A 13,171-nucleotide genomic window follows, 5' to 3' on the forward strand; every position below is an offset into this window, starting at 1 on the left:
TATCCAGTGTTGACGGGAATTATGACGAGTTAGAAATGAATAATAGATTCCTGTAATTCGAATTTCCTCAAGTGACTGAATGTCAGAATGGCTCTCCGTAACACTCCCACGTGCTCCGTCAGTGCCGCGCGACAGAAAGCAAACCTGACACTTCAAACGCTCCGTAACTGTCCCGGTGTTGAACACAGCCCCGCAGTGCCGCCACATCGCTCCTTCCTCTCCGATTTGTCTGTTTTCTCGTCTTCCTCCCCCCCCCAAGAGATCCTGTTTTACAAAGCGTTTAGTTAACATTAGTATGAGAACAAGACGGAAACGGGGGACAGGAGGGGAGGAAGGGGGGGAGGAGTGGAAAAACGACAAGAGAAAACAATCTGTGCGAGTGTTGTATCTGCTTCATCTGTCTGAGTCAGTAAAGGGCCGCTCTGCTCGCCGCATAATGAGGAACGCCGCCTCGGGGGAAGGAAGCAGCGCTCGCTTCCTTTGCTTTCTTCTTCTCTGTTTGGTTTTTATTTTAGTGAGAATCACTCGCAGTGGAGGACAAGGGGGTGTGAGGAGAGGGACGAGATGGGATGAGAAAGTGTGAAGAGGAGGAGAACGATGGAGGAGAAGTGTTTTATTTCAATGTAGCTGACGAGGAGAAGATGATGGAGGGACAGAAACAACGAGGAGTGGTGGTGGAGGATGAGGTGCAGAAAAAGTGGGAAAGTTAGGACATGTTTAGAAAGTGAAGACAGAAAGGAAGGACAGTCTTAAAAAAGGAAAACATCTTTGCAATGTGAGCGCATTTTCAAAAGTAAGGAAATTCTTAGAAAGTTCAAGGACAGTTTTGGAAGCCAGAGACATTTTGGAAAAGTCAGGACGTTTTTTGGCGTCTCCCTTAGAGATAGGGTGAGAAGCTCAGTCATCCGTGAGGGACTCGGAGTAGAGCCGCTGCTCCTTTGCATCGAAAGGAGCCAGCTGAGGTGGTTCGGGCATCTAGTACGGATGTCCCCTGGGCGCCTCCCTTGGGAGGTGTTCCAGGCATGACCAGCTGGGAGGAGACCACGGGGAAGACCCAGGACTAGGTGGAGAGATTATATCTCTACTCTGGCCTGGGAACGCCTCGGGATCCCCCAGTCAGAGCTAGTTGATGTGGCCCGGGAAAGGGAAGTTTGGGGTCCCCTGCTGGAGCTGTTGCCCCCGCGACCCGATCCCGGATAAGAGGTTGAAGATGGATAGATGGAGGAAGTTTTTGGAAGTGACGACATTTTTATGTTTGTGTTTAGATGGTACTCCACGATTTGTGATACTCTTGCAAGGTTGTTAAGGTTAGGCATTGACCTTGAATGGTTAAGATAACAAACGCCAGGCAGTGAGGCTTGTTGGCGTTTTTGCAAGTTTTCGCAATTTGTGGACTACCATCTAGACACAACCCATTTTTAGGGAGTGGATACATTTTGGAAAATATAGAAATTTGGGGAATTTGAGGACATTTTTTTATGGGGAAGAAATTAGTTTAGAAAGGGAAATTTGGCAAGGAGAAAGGAAATTGGACATCTGGGAAGAAGAGAAGTTTTTAAGAAGTTGAGGAGTCGAGACATTTTAGGAAAATTTTTAACATTTTGGAAAGTGAAGGCATTTTTTTTTTATAAAACCGGGAAGGATATGTTGTCTGGTTCCTTGCTTCTCCAAAGGCTTTTTGTGGGTTAAGACCTTAGACTGTATGTAAGAAGTAGACGTAATCATCATGACGTCACCCATTGGTTTGTGGACTGCGGTTTTGAAGCCTCGAGTTCGGCATTTTGTCCGTCGTCATCCTGGTTTTTGTAAGACTTTTTGTAAGAAGTTGTAAGACTAAAACATGGACAACTCCCAGACCGGACAACACCGTGGTAGCGACCTGTCAATCACAAGGTAGCCCCGCCCTAACGGTACGTGTCCACAGGGGCATTTTTTATCGCGAGGGGACGCTACGCTTCCCAGCATTGGACGCTCGGTGTGCTGTCCCTAGAAACAAGGCACTCGGCTCCTGATTGGACGAACGCTTTCCCGCCGTTGGCTGCTGCTCCCAGCTTTCAAACCGGAACCAGTATGGAGGATCGTGTGGAGACTTTCTTCTCTTATTTCACGTAAATAGTTCACTGAAATGTGTTTCTGAAAACATTTGAGGTGAGACATAATCCATGCAGTTGATGAATCTGTCTTTAATTTGGATCAACAACGTTTAGTTTAAAAGATCCTCGGGAGTTTCGAGAGGCGGCGAGTCGCGTCGGACGCCTGTGATTTGCATAAAGTAGACGAGCCCTCAACTTTATGCAAATGAGGAGCGGGCGTCGTGACGCTTAGTCTCTCGAATCATGACGCCACGCTACCAGAATGCATTGCGCGGCTACTTACATAGACAATGAACGGGGGGCGTGGAAAGCAGGGAGCCTGTGGACACATACCATGAAGCATCCCCTGCTTTATGGTCTATCTGACTCTAAATGGGACCATCATTTACTAAATGAACATCATGCTGTATTGAAGAAGACTTGAAACTAGCGATTGAGACCATAAACTCATGTTTACAATGTTTACTGAGGGAATAAATCAAGAGAGAAGTAGGCTCATTTTCTCATAGACTTCTATACAATCAGACTTCTTTTAGCAACCAGAGGAGTCGCCCCCTGCTGGCTGGTAGAGAGAATGCAAGTTTAAGGCACTTCAGCATTGGCTTCACTTTTCAGACCTGGAGGTTGACCACTGATTGAGACTTTATTAAGGTTTATTATATTTACAGGTATAGAAGTGTGAACATGTTTGTGTTCAGCTTAGTGAATGAATGAATGAATTTTGCAGCTTCAAGATGAATCAAAGTGAAACAGGAAGAGATGGACGTGTTTATTTTCTTTCTCTTGTTTCTTTAATTTCATTCATAGTTTACTCTCTCTGCTGTGATGGCAGGTCAAGTTCCTGTGTGTGGTCTGTGTGTATTCCTGGTTAGTGTTTAATGTGTGTGTTGCATTCTGGGTAACTGTGTGTGTACATGTTATTATCAGTGGGCGTGTGTTTGGGTTGTTTTGTGTATTTCAGTCATTGTTTTCATGTATGTGCTTTAGAGAGAGTGTCTTCATGTGTGACTAGCGCGTACGTAGTGTGTGTGTGTGTGTGTGTGTGTGTGCGTGTGTGTGTGTGTGTGCGTGTGTGTGCGTGTGTGTGTGTGTTGTCGTGGAAACGCCGTGGGCCTGACAGAGCTGTCAAACTGTCGTCTTCAGCGACCGGAGAATTCCAAACAATTTCACTGCTAATGTTGAGAAACATGTTGGCGATCCCCGCCGAGACCGAAAACCAGCGAATATATAAATAATAAACACACACACACTCTCTCACACACACCTCAACAAAACGGCTGACAGTAATGTGTGTGTTTGAGCAATCGGCCCCTGTTCCAGCAGCATAAATATTTGATGTGATCCCGTGTCGAGGAGGAAGAGGAGGAGGAGGAGGAGGAGGAGGTGAGAATGGGAGGAGTGAGGCGGAAAGGGGAGGCAAAATAATGTGGGAAAGAAGAAGAGGAGGAGGAAGGAAGGAAGAGTTAGAGGACCTGAACAAAGAATGTGGACAATGTGAGAGACTGTGGGAGGAGCAAGGACAAGGTGAGGAGGAAAGGAGGATGAGGAGGAAGAGGAAGGATGTTGGATGAAGCAGAAAAAAGAGCGAGAAGGAGGTGGGAGAAATGATGAAGTAAAAGTAAAGAAATGAAAAGAGATGATGGAGTAAACACCGTGACTGACACACACCTACTCAAGATGCTGGGTCTCTTCCAAGTCCACTTCCAATTAGGGCTGCACAATTAATCCAATATTAATCGCGATCACGATTTTGGCCTCCATCGACTGCGATATTGACGTTTCAAATGCTCCGCTGATAGAAAACTCTGCGGCATATCAAATCCAAAGCTTCCTAAACTAACAGCCAGCCACCAGGGAGCGATGGAGATGGTTTGGCTTCACTTTTGGGGAGTTCGCCTTGTGCTCAATCTACAGCGGCAGCCGGTGAAAAACGTTCCTAAATGTTGCGGCTGCAGATACTGTATATTACTCTTTTTGTCCATCTGCACTCTGTTGTATAAAAAATGCACTGAAATCAGGTGAAGAAGAACCTTATTTAAGTCTTATTTTGATGCAAAGATTTGTACATTAGCAGGAATGTAGCACAATGTGGAAGTGAAAGCAGCGCTCTGTTTTTAAATGTGAAAGTGCATTAAAAATAATTTGTCCCTAAAATCATTGAATAATCGTGATCAAAATAATCATGATCATCGATTTGGCCATAATCGTGAAGCCCTACCTCCAAGCAAAATCAAGGACTGTATCACAGTAGAAATGACACTTTATGAATTCAAATACTAAACAGCAAAAAAAAGTGCTGATTTATATAATTAGGAAAGATCATTCTGTACAATGACACTTTTGTCAACACATGGACGCAGGTATTTCCCCTTCTACATGAGTCACCTCAATTTAATTTAGTGTGTGAATGTATCGAGACCAAAACCAGACCAGTACGAGTCCCACACTACACGACACACTAACGATAAAATGTGAAAAATGAAAACCAGACGCACTCCTTAAATTGATCTGAAAGAACCACATTCATAAAAACACCTCTAGAAAACAAATGAAGATTCATTTTTAATCATCTCTTTTAATGCCATATATGTATCTAACAATTTAATAACATCCCCGCTGTCGTGGTCTTGACCGGTCTTGAAATAAAATCCTTCTTTTTCTGAGTAAAAATGCTGTAGATTCCGAGACCCACCTTCAAAAAGTGGTCTCGAGACCAATACCGATCACAAGTACTACAACACTGATTTACAGAGACCCAACAGTCACCCATGAGCAAACATTTGGCCGACGGCGGCGAGGAAAAAAGTACCGTTTAACGGGAAGAAACACGAGAACATGAGAGAGAACAAACATGAGAACGTGCAAAGGAGTTAAACAGGTGTGTTGTGGGTTTTGGAAAGTTTTATAAATTACCGGACACAGCCGTTAACCTGAACTAAATGAACTGAACTACAGGTGTAAAAGCAACCTACAACACAGTAGAAGTGAACATTTGATTGCTTTTGTGTTTTAAAAGAGAGGTAGAAACCAAAGCCGTCGCCCTAAACTGCTCTACTCCTCACAAGAGAAGCCAGACACAATCCAGTTACCAGACGGAAAATAAATTCATGTTGCAAACAATTTGAGTTTGAGCTCAAACGGCAGCTTGTTTTCTGCTTCCTCTCTCTCTCTCTCTGTCTGAGTCTGCCTTTATCTGTCAGTGTCTCTCTCTCATTCCAGTTTGCATTCTTTATCAACACAACAAGACGTCTCTCATCGCCGCAGGACAAAACAATATTACAATAATACAAGAAACAATAACACAAAGTAGAACATGTAGGAAAACACAATATGAATAATAGAGGAAAGAAAATTGAATTACAACAATAATAAAAACTTAATAATCTCCCTCTCTCCCTCTCTCTCTCTCTCTTCTCTCTCTCTTCTCTCGCTGTCTCCAGTCTGCAGGAGTTTGAGGCCGAGTACCAGGAGCTCTGGGATTGGCTGATGGACATGGACGCCATGGTAACAGACAGTCACCAGCTGATGATGTCAGAGGAGCAGAGACATCACCTCTTCAAGGTAAGACCAGCTCTTTTGTCTGACCGTCTGTCTGACCGTCTGTGAGTCACACACACACACACACACACATACACAGAAGTCATAAAAGTTGTCGCTGGTATAAGAATAGAAACAGGAACATATTTTAAACGACTTTATTTTTGTCTTTCAATGACTCGCGTGGTTTTGAATGACGTCAGTGTTCTGTGGTGACTCTTCTTCTCTGCCTCCGATGTGGCTGAAGTCTCTGACCATTTTAAAGATTGGCTGTCCAAATATCTACCCTCCAAACTTGCAGACTGAACCCTTCCCGTCTTAACTCGTTGTCGTCTCTTTAAGTCTGCGAGGGCGTTGGGCTATTAGGGAATATAAAATGTGCTGTAAGACCAGACTTAAGACCTCAGTTGTTGCCATGAGTTTGTCTACTGCCGAGATCTCGGTTGTGTTTTCCATCTCTGGGTATTTTTCTTAACAGTAGCCGTGTTTCCATTAACCTATTGTATGTGCATTTTGAAATATTGCAATAGAAAAGCTGTATGGAAATGGCAAAATTTGATAAAACTTCCTCAATTGCGCAAAGAATGTTATGCCTCAACGGTGTTTTTTTTCCAAAAATAATTGATGCACTAAATGGGATATGGAAACCTTTTCCAAATAAATTCTGACGCAGTGAACATTTAACTCACATGACTGATCAGCTGTTTCTGCTGTCGGCGTCTTCTTGGATGTATATTTATATAGTCTTCGTCTCCAGACAGCATGAAACATGGCCAATACTTGCTGACATGAAAGAACTATTGAAACAAATTCCTGTAGGCCTCTCTCCATTCTTCTCTCTCGATGGTTAGATGGCCAAGGCCTCTACTTCTTCTTCTACTCTGTTTACTGGTGGATTACAGCCATGTGTAGCCTATAGCACCAATTTACGACCAAACTACGCTGTAGCCGAGTTTATTGGCTCCAAACCAGTTGATGGAAACGTGCCTGATTTGCATTTCTTTTTTGCAACATTTCAAAGGTTTGCTTAAAATTCACTCGGCATTTGAATGGAAACAGGACTGCTGTCACATCAATATTACTGTCTATGAGGGGTGATCTTTTGAAAGAAGACAGGTGAAGTCTGCACCTGGAGTAGGCTCTCTGGAAGTCCACAGGAACTCCGTTGGAGGGTCCTGAGCAGACTTGAAGACTTATAGATGTTGACATCTTGCAGGAGCCTGCACGTAATGTTTATAGGAGTCTAGAATTGTGGTGAAGTCTGAACATTTGGATTCAGCCTGCCTGTTGGAATTGGTCTATCAGGCACTTGCTCTTTCACTGGGAAGCTTTTTGTCTGTTCTCAAATTATGAAAATGTTTTACTTTATGCCTACAAATATTTAGCCTGGTAATAAGACTGACTTACCATTACAGTATCAGGTGACGAATCTGTCCTACCAGCCTCAGTTGTCAGTTGACTCCGAGGCTGTGGTAGCGGTCGTTAAGTGCAGTTAAGAGTGCTGATTTAGGAGTTGTTATTCTGTACAGCTGTGTTGATATCGTCTCTGTTTCTCGCCCTTTTTGTGGCAGTTGTTCTGTTGTTGTTTTTGGGTATAGTTAGGCAGCTATCTTCGTATAGGGGAAGATGATGTTCTCGTTGTTAATCCTGCCTTCAAAGCTCTGATTGGTTGATTGTTTCTCCAACTGGGGGAATCAATGATCACAGCACCAGACCTATTAGAGATGCAGGCTGCGTTTCAGATGTCTGGAACCGGGCTGAGACATGTTTACTAGCGTTTGAAATGCAGCCTACATGTCCATTTTCAAGGTAAACTAACCTAAACAAGACCAGCTGGACTCTGACTCTCTGCAAAACACACTGCATTTTAGAGAGCGTGTCTTTCAGTGTATTTATCTTGAAACACTAAAAGATGAAACACCACGGCTACGCAGCCTTTTGTCATCATGAATGTCCTATTCCCCAAGAAAAGCATCAGTTTTCTCACATTTTCTCACCTGAATTATGCTCATTATAACTTCTGTACTTTGTGTGTGCTGCCAGAGACGGTTCAGAAAGGAAACGGTGCTCTGAGAGTCGTTTCCTGTATCTGTGTCACATGGGTTTCGCCACTTCCCCGCCCCGTTAGGAGACTAGCGGCATGTCCTGAGTCTATTAACTCCAACGGGAGATTGTGACGGATTCTTTCGCCTCATAGTCACCAGAGTAAATATTGGACCCATTTTTCACAATGCTTATATCTTCAGAACATTCTGTCTCTAAAATGGCGTTTTTCAGACGGACAAATCAGGAGAAAATTAACTGTTCCAGACGTTTCTCGTGAGATCTGGCGACTAACGTCTGCTAACGCCCTCACTAACTCATTTTCATAATGTTAACTGTGTAAATATCTAATGTTGGCAAAATAAAATATAAATACATTATGCAAATATAACCCAATCTGCTTTCATCCATCCACACGACGCTGACAACACTTCCAAACAAGGGAAGAGGCGAACACGCCACGACCACGACCACGCCCACTTAGGAGACAGGAAGTGTACACCATCTCAATCCACTGGCGGAGCTTGTAATGTATCATCAAGTACATCCAGTGATTAATAAAAGGGCTGATTGGCGCTCTCTCTACACATTTTTATGTGCTGTAATGCCCGACAAAGATCCTCTGCTTGCTGGCTTTACTGTGATGTCACAAATCTCCCATCAGCCCCCTCTGCCTCCATCACGGAGGAGCGCTAAAGGACTGTCTGTTAATCACAATGTGTAAATATGTAGAAACAGAGAGCTGGCTGGAGTCAATGATGTCCTCCCACATTTCATTCATCCATCAATTTCTCTGTCTCCCCCCCCTCCATCCCTCCTCCTCCATCCCTCCATCCCTCCCTCACACCTCACCATCCACACACACACACACACACACACACACACTGCCTTCATCCTTACCAAGGAGAATGGGATTACAAGGCATAGCATCCCCCTAACCATATCATAGAGTGTGTGTGCGTGTGTGCGTGTGTGTGTGTGTGTGTGTGTGCGTGCGTGTGTGTGTGTGTGTGTGTGTGTGTGTGTGTGTGTGTGTGTGTGTGTGCGTGTGCGTGCGTGTGTGTGTAATGACTTCACTGCAGCCAAATGAGTCAGAAAGGAGAACAGCATGTGTTACGATTAGAGATCTGAGTCATCCTCCTCTGTCCTTCACACACACACACACACACACACGCACACACACACACACGCACACACACACACGCACACACACACACACACACACACACACACACACACACACTGACAGAGGAGTCAGAGATATTTGTTGCATTACGGCTCCGACGCTCCAGAAAATGACATTTTCTAAAAAGCTTTTTATCAAACTAAATGAAGTAATGAGTCTGATTCAACATGTGTCCGACGCAGATTAACCGACACATCATCATGAGCTTATTCAACTTTATTATTCAATGTCAAACTAGATAATAACGTCCTGTTCTACTGGTGGGGCCACGTGTTAGCTGAATGAAAGCACGGTTAACATCTCTAACAACAGTAGTTACATGCACTTTATGTACATTTTATAAATGTTGTCTTGCACACAAGAAGTCCAAACTGTTTGATGGGTTAGAAATGGAGAGGTACCTTTATTATTCTTCGATCTTTATCACTAGTAGTGGGTCAAAACATGTAAAGTTGTTACTAAGAGTGGCACCAGAGGAAAGTCATGTTACCTAAATCTGTAAGGTGAATCTTCCCAATACATCGTCAGACGTTCAACTTGTCATGTTCACAATGTTCAGACATAATTACGACTACAAGCAGCCGACTGGGAAAATAAAACTCACATCAGCCTCCTCATTTAAATTCTCAGTTGGAGCTATGATATCTCCTACTTCGTGAAAAGAAACCAAACCAGTGGCAGAATGTCTGCAGAGCCTCCATCGCTGGCAGTTCATCGTTTTTTATTCAAACGTTCACGATCTATAAGGACTAACGTTAATATAACGTTAATATAACGTGACCTTTTTTTCTTTCTTTCACAAAGATTTTGGTGAAAAACTGTCGTATACATTAACGCCACTACTTCCGGTTCATGGATCACCGGTTTGTCCTTCGATTTGTTGGCATTCAATCAATTATAAGGTCATTATTAAAAACTAGAAAATGCATTTCCTGCTGAAAATGCGTGGGAATGCTGACAACTGAAATTTATTGCAAAGCATTGCTTAAAATGCAAAAATGTGAAATTACATGTTAAAGCTCAAATGCATTGCATTGCACTGCTGAAAACCCTAGAAGATGAAATGTACAACTGACAGAGTTGGAAGCTGAACTGCATTAGCTAAAGAAGCTAAGAGCTGAAATACATTGCTAGAAAAGCTGGAACTTAAACTGTAATACTGTCAAAAGTGGTAAATTTGAATTTTCCTGAATAGGCGGAAAGAAGACCTGCTTTGTATTTATATCAGACAGATGAACTGCATTGCTAAACACAAAGAGAGACAGAGATAGAGAGAGAAGTATTGGGTAAAATAAACCTTTAAAACTATAAGTGCTTGGACAGAAATAGTATTTTCACTGAATGAACCTTTCAAATCTAAAAGTTGTTACACAGAAAGTGGTATTTGGGTGGAAAGTCGATATGTTGGCATTCAATCAATTATTAGGTAATTATTAAAAACTAGTTAAAAACTAGTACTTTCATATCACATTTTCCTTTAAGCATTTTTCACATTATTAACTGTTCAAGTTAACGTTACGTCTTTACAAAAACATCTGCTTCAGTAACATCAGATAAGAGCTAGCTAAAGTTCGTTATTGTTACCTAATCGTTATAATATAATGTTATCTTATTGATGTTAATATCTATTATAATATCGTGTTTAAAACATGAAATGTTGAAATGTAATTATGATAAATGAACTATTTTCTATCACCTAAGTAATTCAGTTCATGTAAGGTTACGGTCAGACTTGTAAAGGGTTTCAGGCCGGTCTTGCCCTGTCCAATATGGCCCCCGTTAACGTATCTTACGGGGGCCATATTGGACAGGGCAAGTTATAAGCATGCTAACATACCGCTGTTAAAGTAGCTCAAGGTCATTAGGATTTGACCTCTGGGGATCATTAATGTGAAATATGACAAACGTCACGGGAGGGAGTGTTTGTTAAACTGTGTAAACTCAGTAAAATACACTCAGTAACTCCTAAAAACACAAATATATGCGCACACCTTCACACACAGTAATACCCTGCCTGTCATGCTGCTCACACACTCTGCTTGTTTTAGGCATTGAACCGCTGACATCTCATTCCCCTCCCTTACCCAGAAGGCACTGCTGCGAACCAACACGTAACTTTGTGTTGTTTTCCGTTCTTTCTCTCTCTCCAAACTTTTCTTTTGTGTGTGTGTGTGTGTGTGTGTGTGTGTGTGTGTGTGTGTGTGTGTGTGTGTGCGTGCGTGCGTGCGTGTGTGTGTGCGCGCACAGACATGATTTATTTAGCGGCCGATGAGACTCACCTGGCCTGCGAATTATTGATAAGTGTAAAGATGAACCTAATTTCTCCATAGGAGTCACACTTAAATATTCATCTCTGTATGAATATTCATGGCGGCGATGATGCATGCATGAATTTTAGATGACTCTGGAATCGCTGGGCATTCTTCTTCTTCTTCTTCTTCTTCTTCTTCTTCTCTCTCTTTCTCTTTTTTTTTTTTTGATGTGTCAACTCTCCTGTTAAAATATTGATGTGGAGCTCGACAGCGTCTCCTCGCCCGGTCCAAGGTCGCTTTCTTATACTGTTTCTCTCCTTCTGCACCAGCGAGTTACACAGACAGGGCTGTGTACTGTAAGCTGCTCACAGTAGGACGCTATTCCTATCTGAAATATCTTTTGTTTTTAATTGTTGGGTCTGTGTCTTTATTTAAGTACTTATATCTTATACTTAACTACACTGGAAAACCCTCCAATAACAGGAACAGTTCTGCAGTCAGTCTCACAGCACCAGTTTAATGTATACCTCCGTGTTCTGCAGTCAAATTACTGCTTTAGTGAATGGATTCTGGTGGCTTTTAAGAGAGGTTAGTTAGTTTCTGATCTTTAGCTTCCTGCCGTTACGCCGACCGCCATCTGAGTTACTGTATTAATACACTGACTATAAGGATGTATATATACTGTACATGTCAGTATTATGTCAGGTCACCATGTGGGGAAAGACATATGTACTTCGACCAAAATGTGAATGTTGGTATCTGATATAAGAACGTCAATAAACCTCCAAAATAGTGGAGTCGCCCTTTAATATTCTACCTTTCATTTACTCACATTTCAGTGTTTCCGACCAAATATCTTGAAGGTTTAGGCATGTTTTACCGCTATTTTTACACCCACTAGTACAGCTGTCAGCAACCTGCATCTCTTTAGCTCCTCTCCAGTGGCTCCCTGTGGATTTTGTAAAAATGGAAATGAAAAACAGTTTTTTGTTTACATTTTCATTTTTATTTATCATTGTTGTCGGTCTAATGTACGACGGTACGATGGAGTATTAGGGCCACATTGAGAAAAAATAAATAAAGTCATAATATTACGAGAATAAAGACATAATATTATAAAGTAGTAATTTTACTTGTTATTTTCTTTTTTTCTCGTAAAGTTATGACTTTATTCTCGTAACATTCCGACTTTATTCTCGTAAAGTTATGACTTTATTCTCGTAACATTACGACTTTATTCTGTAAATCTCAGATGTTTTTCCCTCAATGTGGCCCTAATACTCCGTAGTACATTGTCTCTTTGGCCCTCCTTGCATTAGACTTATATACTATAGACTTAGACTATAAACTGTGTTACCTTCATCACAATGATCACATGTTTTGCGGCTCCAGACAGATTTCTTTCTAAAATGTCTCTTTTTGATAGTAAAGGTTGCTGACCCGTGCACTAGTGCAGGCAAGCATTAACTGGGTCAGCTCCTCAAATGTGAAGATTTTAAACTTAATAAAGGGAATCAATTAAACATAAAAACAGAGTAATTGATCATAAAATAATAAGTAAATGATATGATGAAATAGTGCAGCCCTTGATGCCCAGAAACGTCCCGAACAAATAAGAAGACAGAAGGCTGCAGTGGGTCAGAAGTGATGATTGAGACTTTTTTTTTATCAGTCTGTATATTGTTTTTTAGGAAAATTCTACTCATTGTGCCTTTAACTAAAGGTCAACTTATAGGTGGACATATATGATAGAGAGATGGTAACCCCTGTTATGTTTACTGTCGGATTAAGACGGTGAGATGTGGTTGAAATCTTTCGGGAAAAATAATAAATTGACCTCGAGTTGGGATTATTTGTCTGCATCGATATGGTCTTTTGACTGTCTTGCATTTAAATCCAGAGTCTCTGCCTCACCTCCACAACTCCTATAAAGATATACCTCCAAGCATTTGAGCAAAAGTCACATCAAATCAAAGCAGGACACTGAGAAGCAAGACTCACTGAAATTAAAGCAGCGATATGTAATCAATACAATCATGAATAAATACATTTGGAGTTAT

The 13,171-nt window shown here is 41.9% G+C and overlaps 1 protein-coding gene across 2 annotated transcripts in view; it reads left to right on the forward strand.

Annotated features, from left to right (window-relative positions):
- Window positions 1-13,171, forward strand: part of akap6 (A kinase (PRKA) anchor protein 6) — a 187,565-nt gene that overhangs the window by 92,274 nt on the left and 82,120 nt on the right. For both annotated transcript variants that reach the window (XM_037796614.1, XM_037796615.1), the window contains exon 14: window positions 5,534-5,654. In XM_037796614.1, coding sequence (XP_037652542.1) covers window positions 5,534-5,654 — 121 coding nt within the window. The remainder of the gene's footprint in view (window positions 1-5,533; window positions 5,655-13,171) is intronic.

The sequence above is a fragment of the Sebastes umbrosus genome, chromosome 16 (genome assembly GCF_015220745.1).
Source record: "Sebastes umbrosus isolate fSebUmb1 chromosome 16, fSebUmb1.pri, whole genome shotgun sequence".
Lineage (NCBI taxonomy): Eukaryota > Metazoa > Chordata > Actinopteri > Perciformes > Sebastidae > Sebastes > Sebastes umbrosus.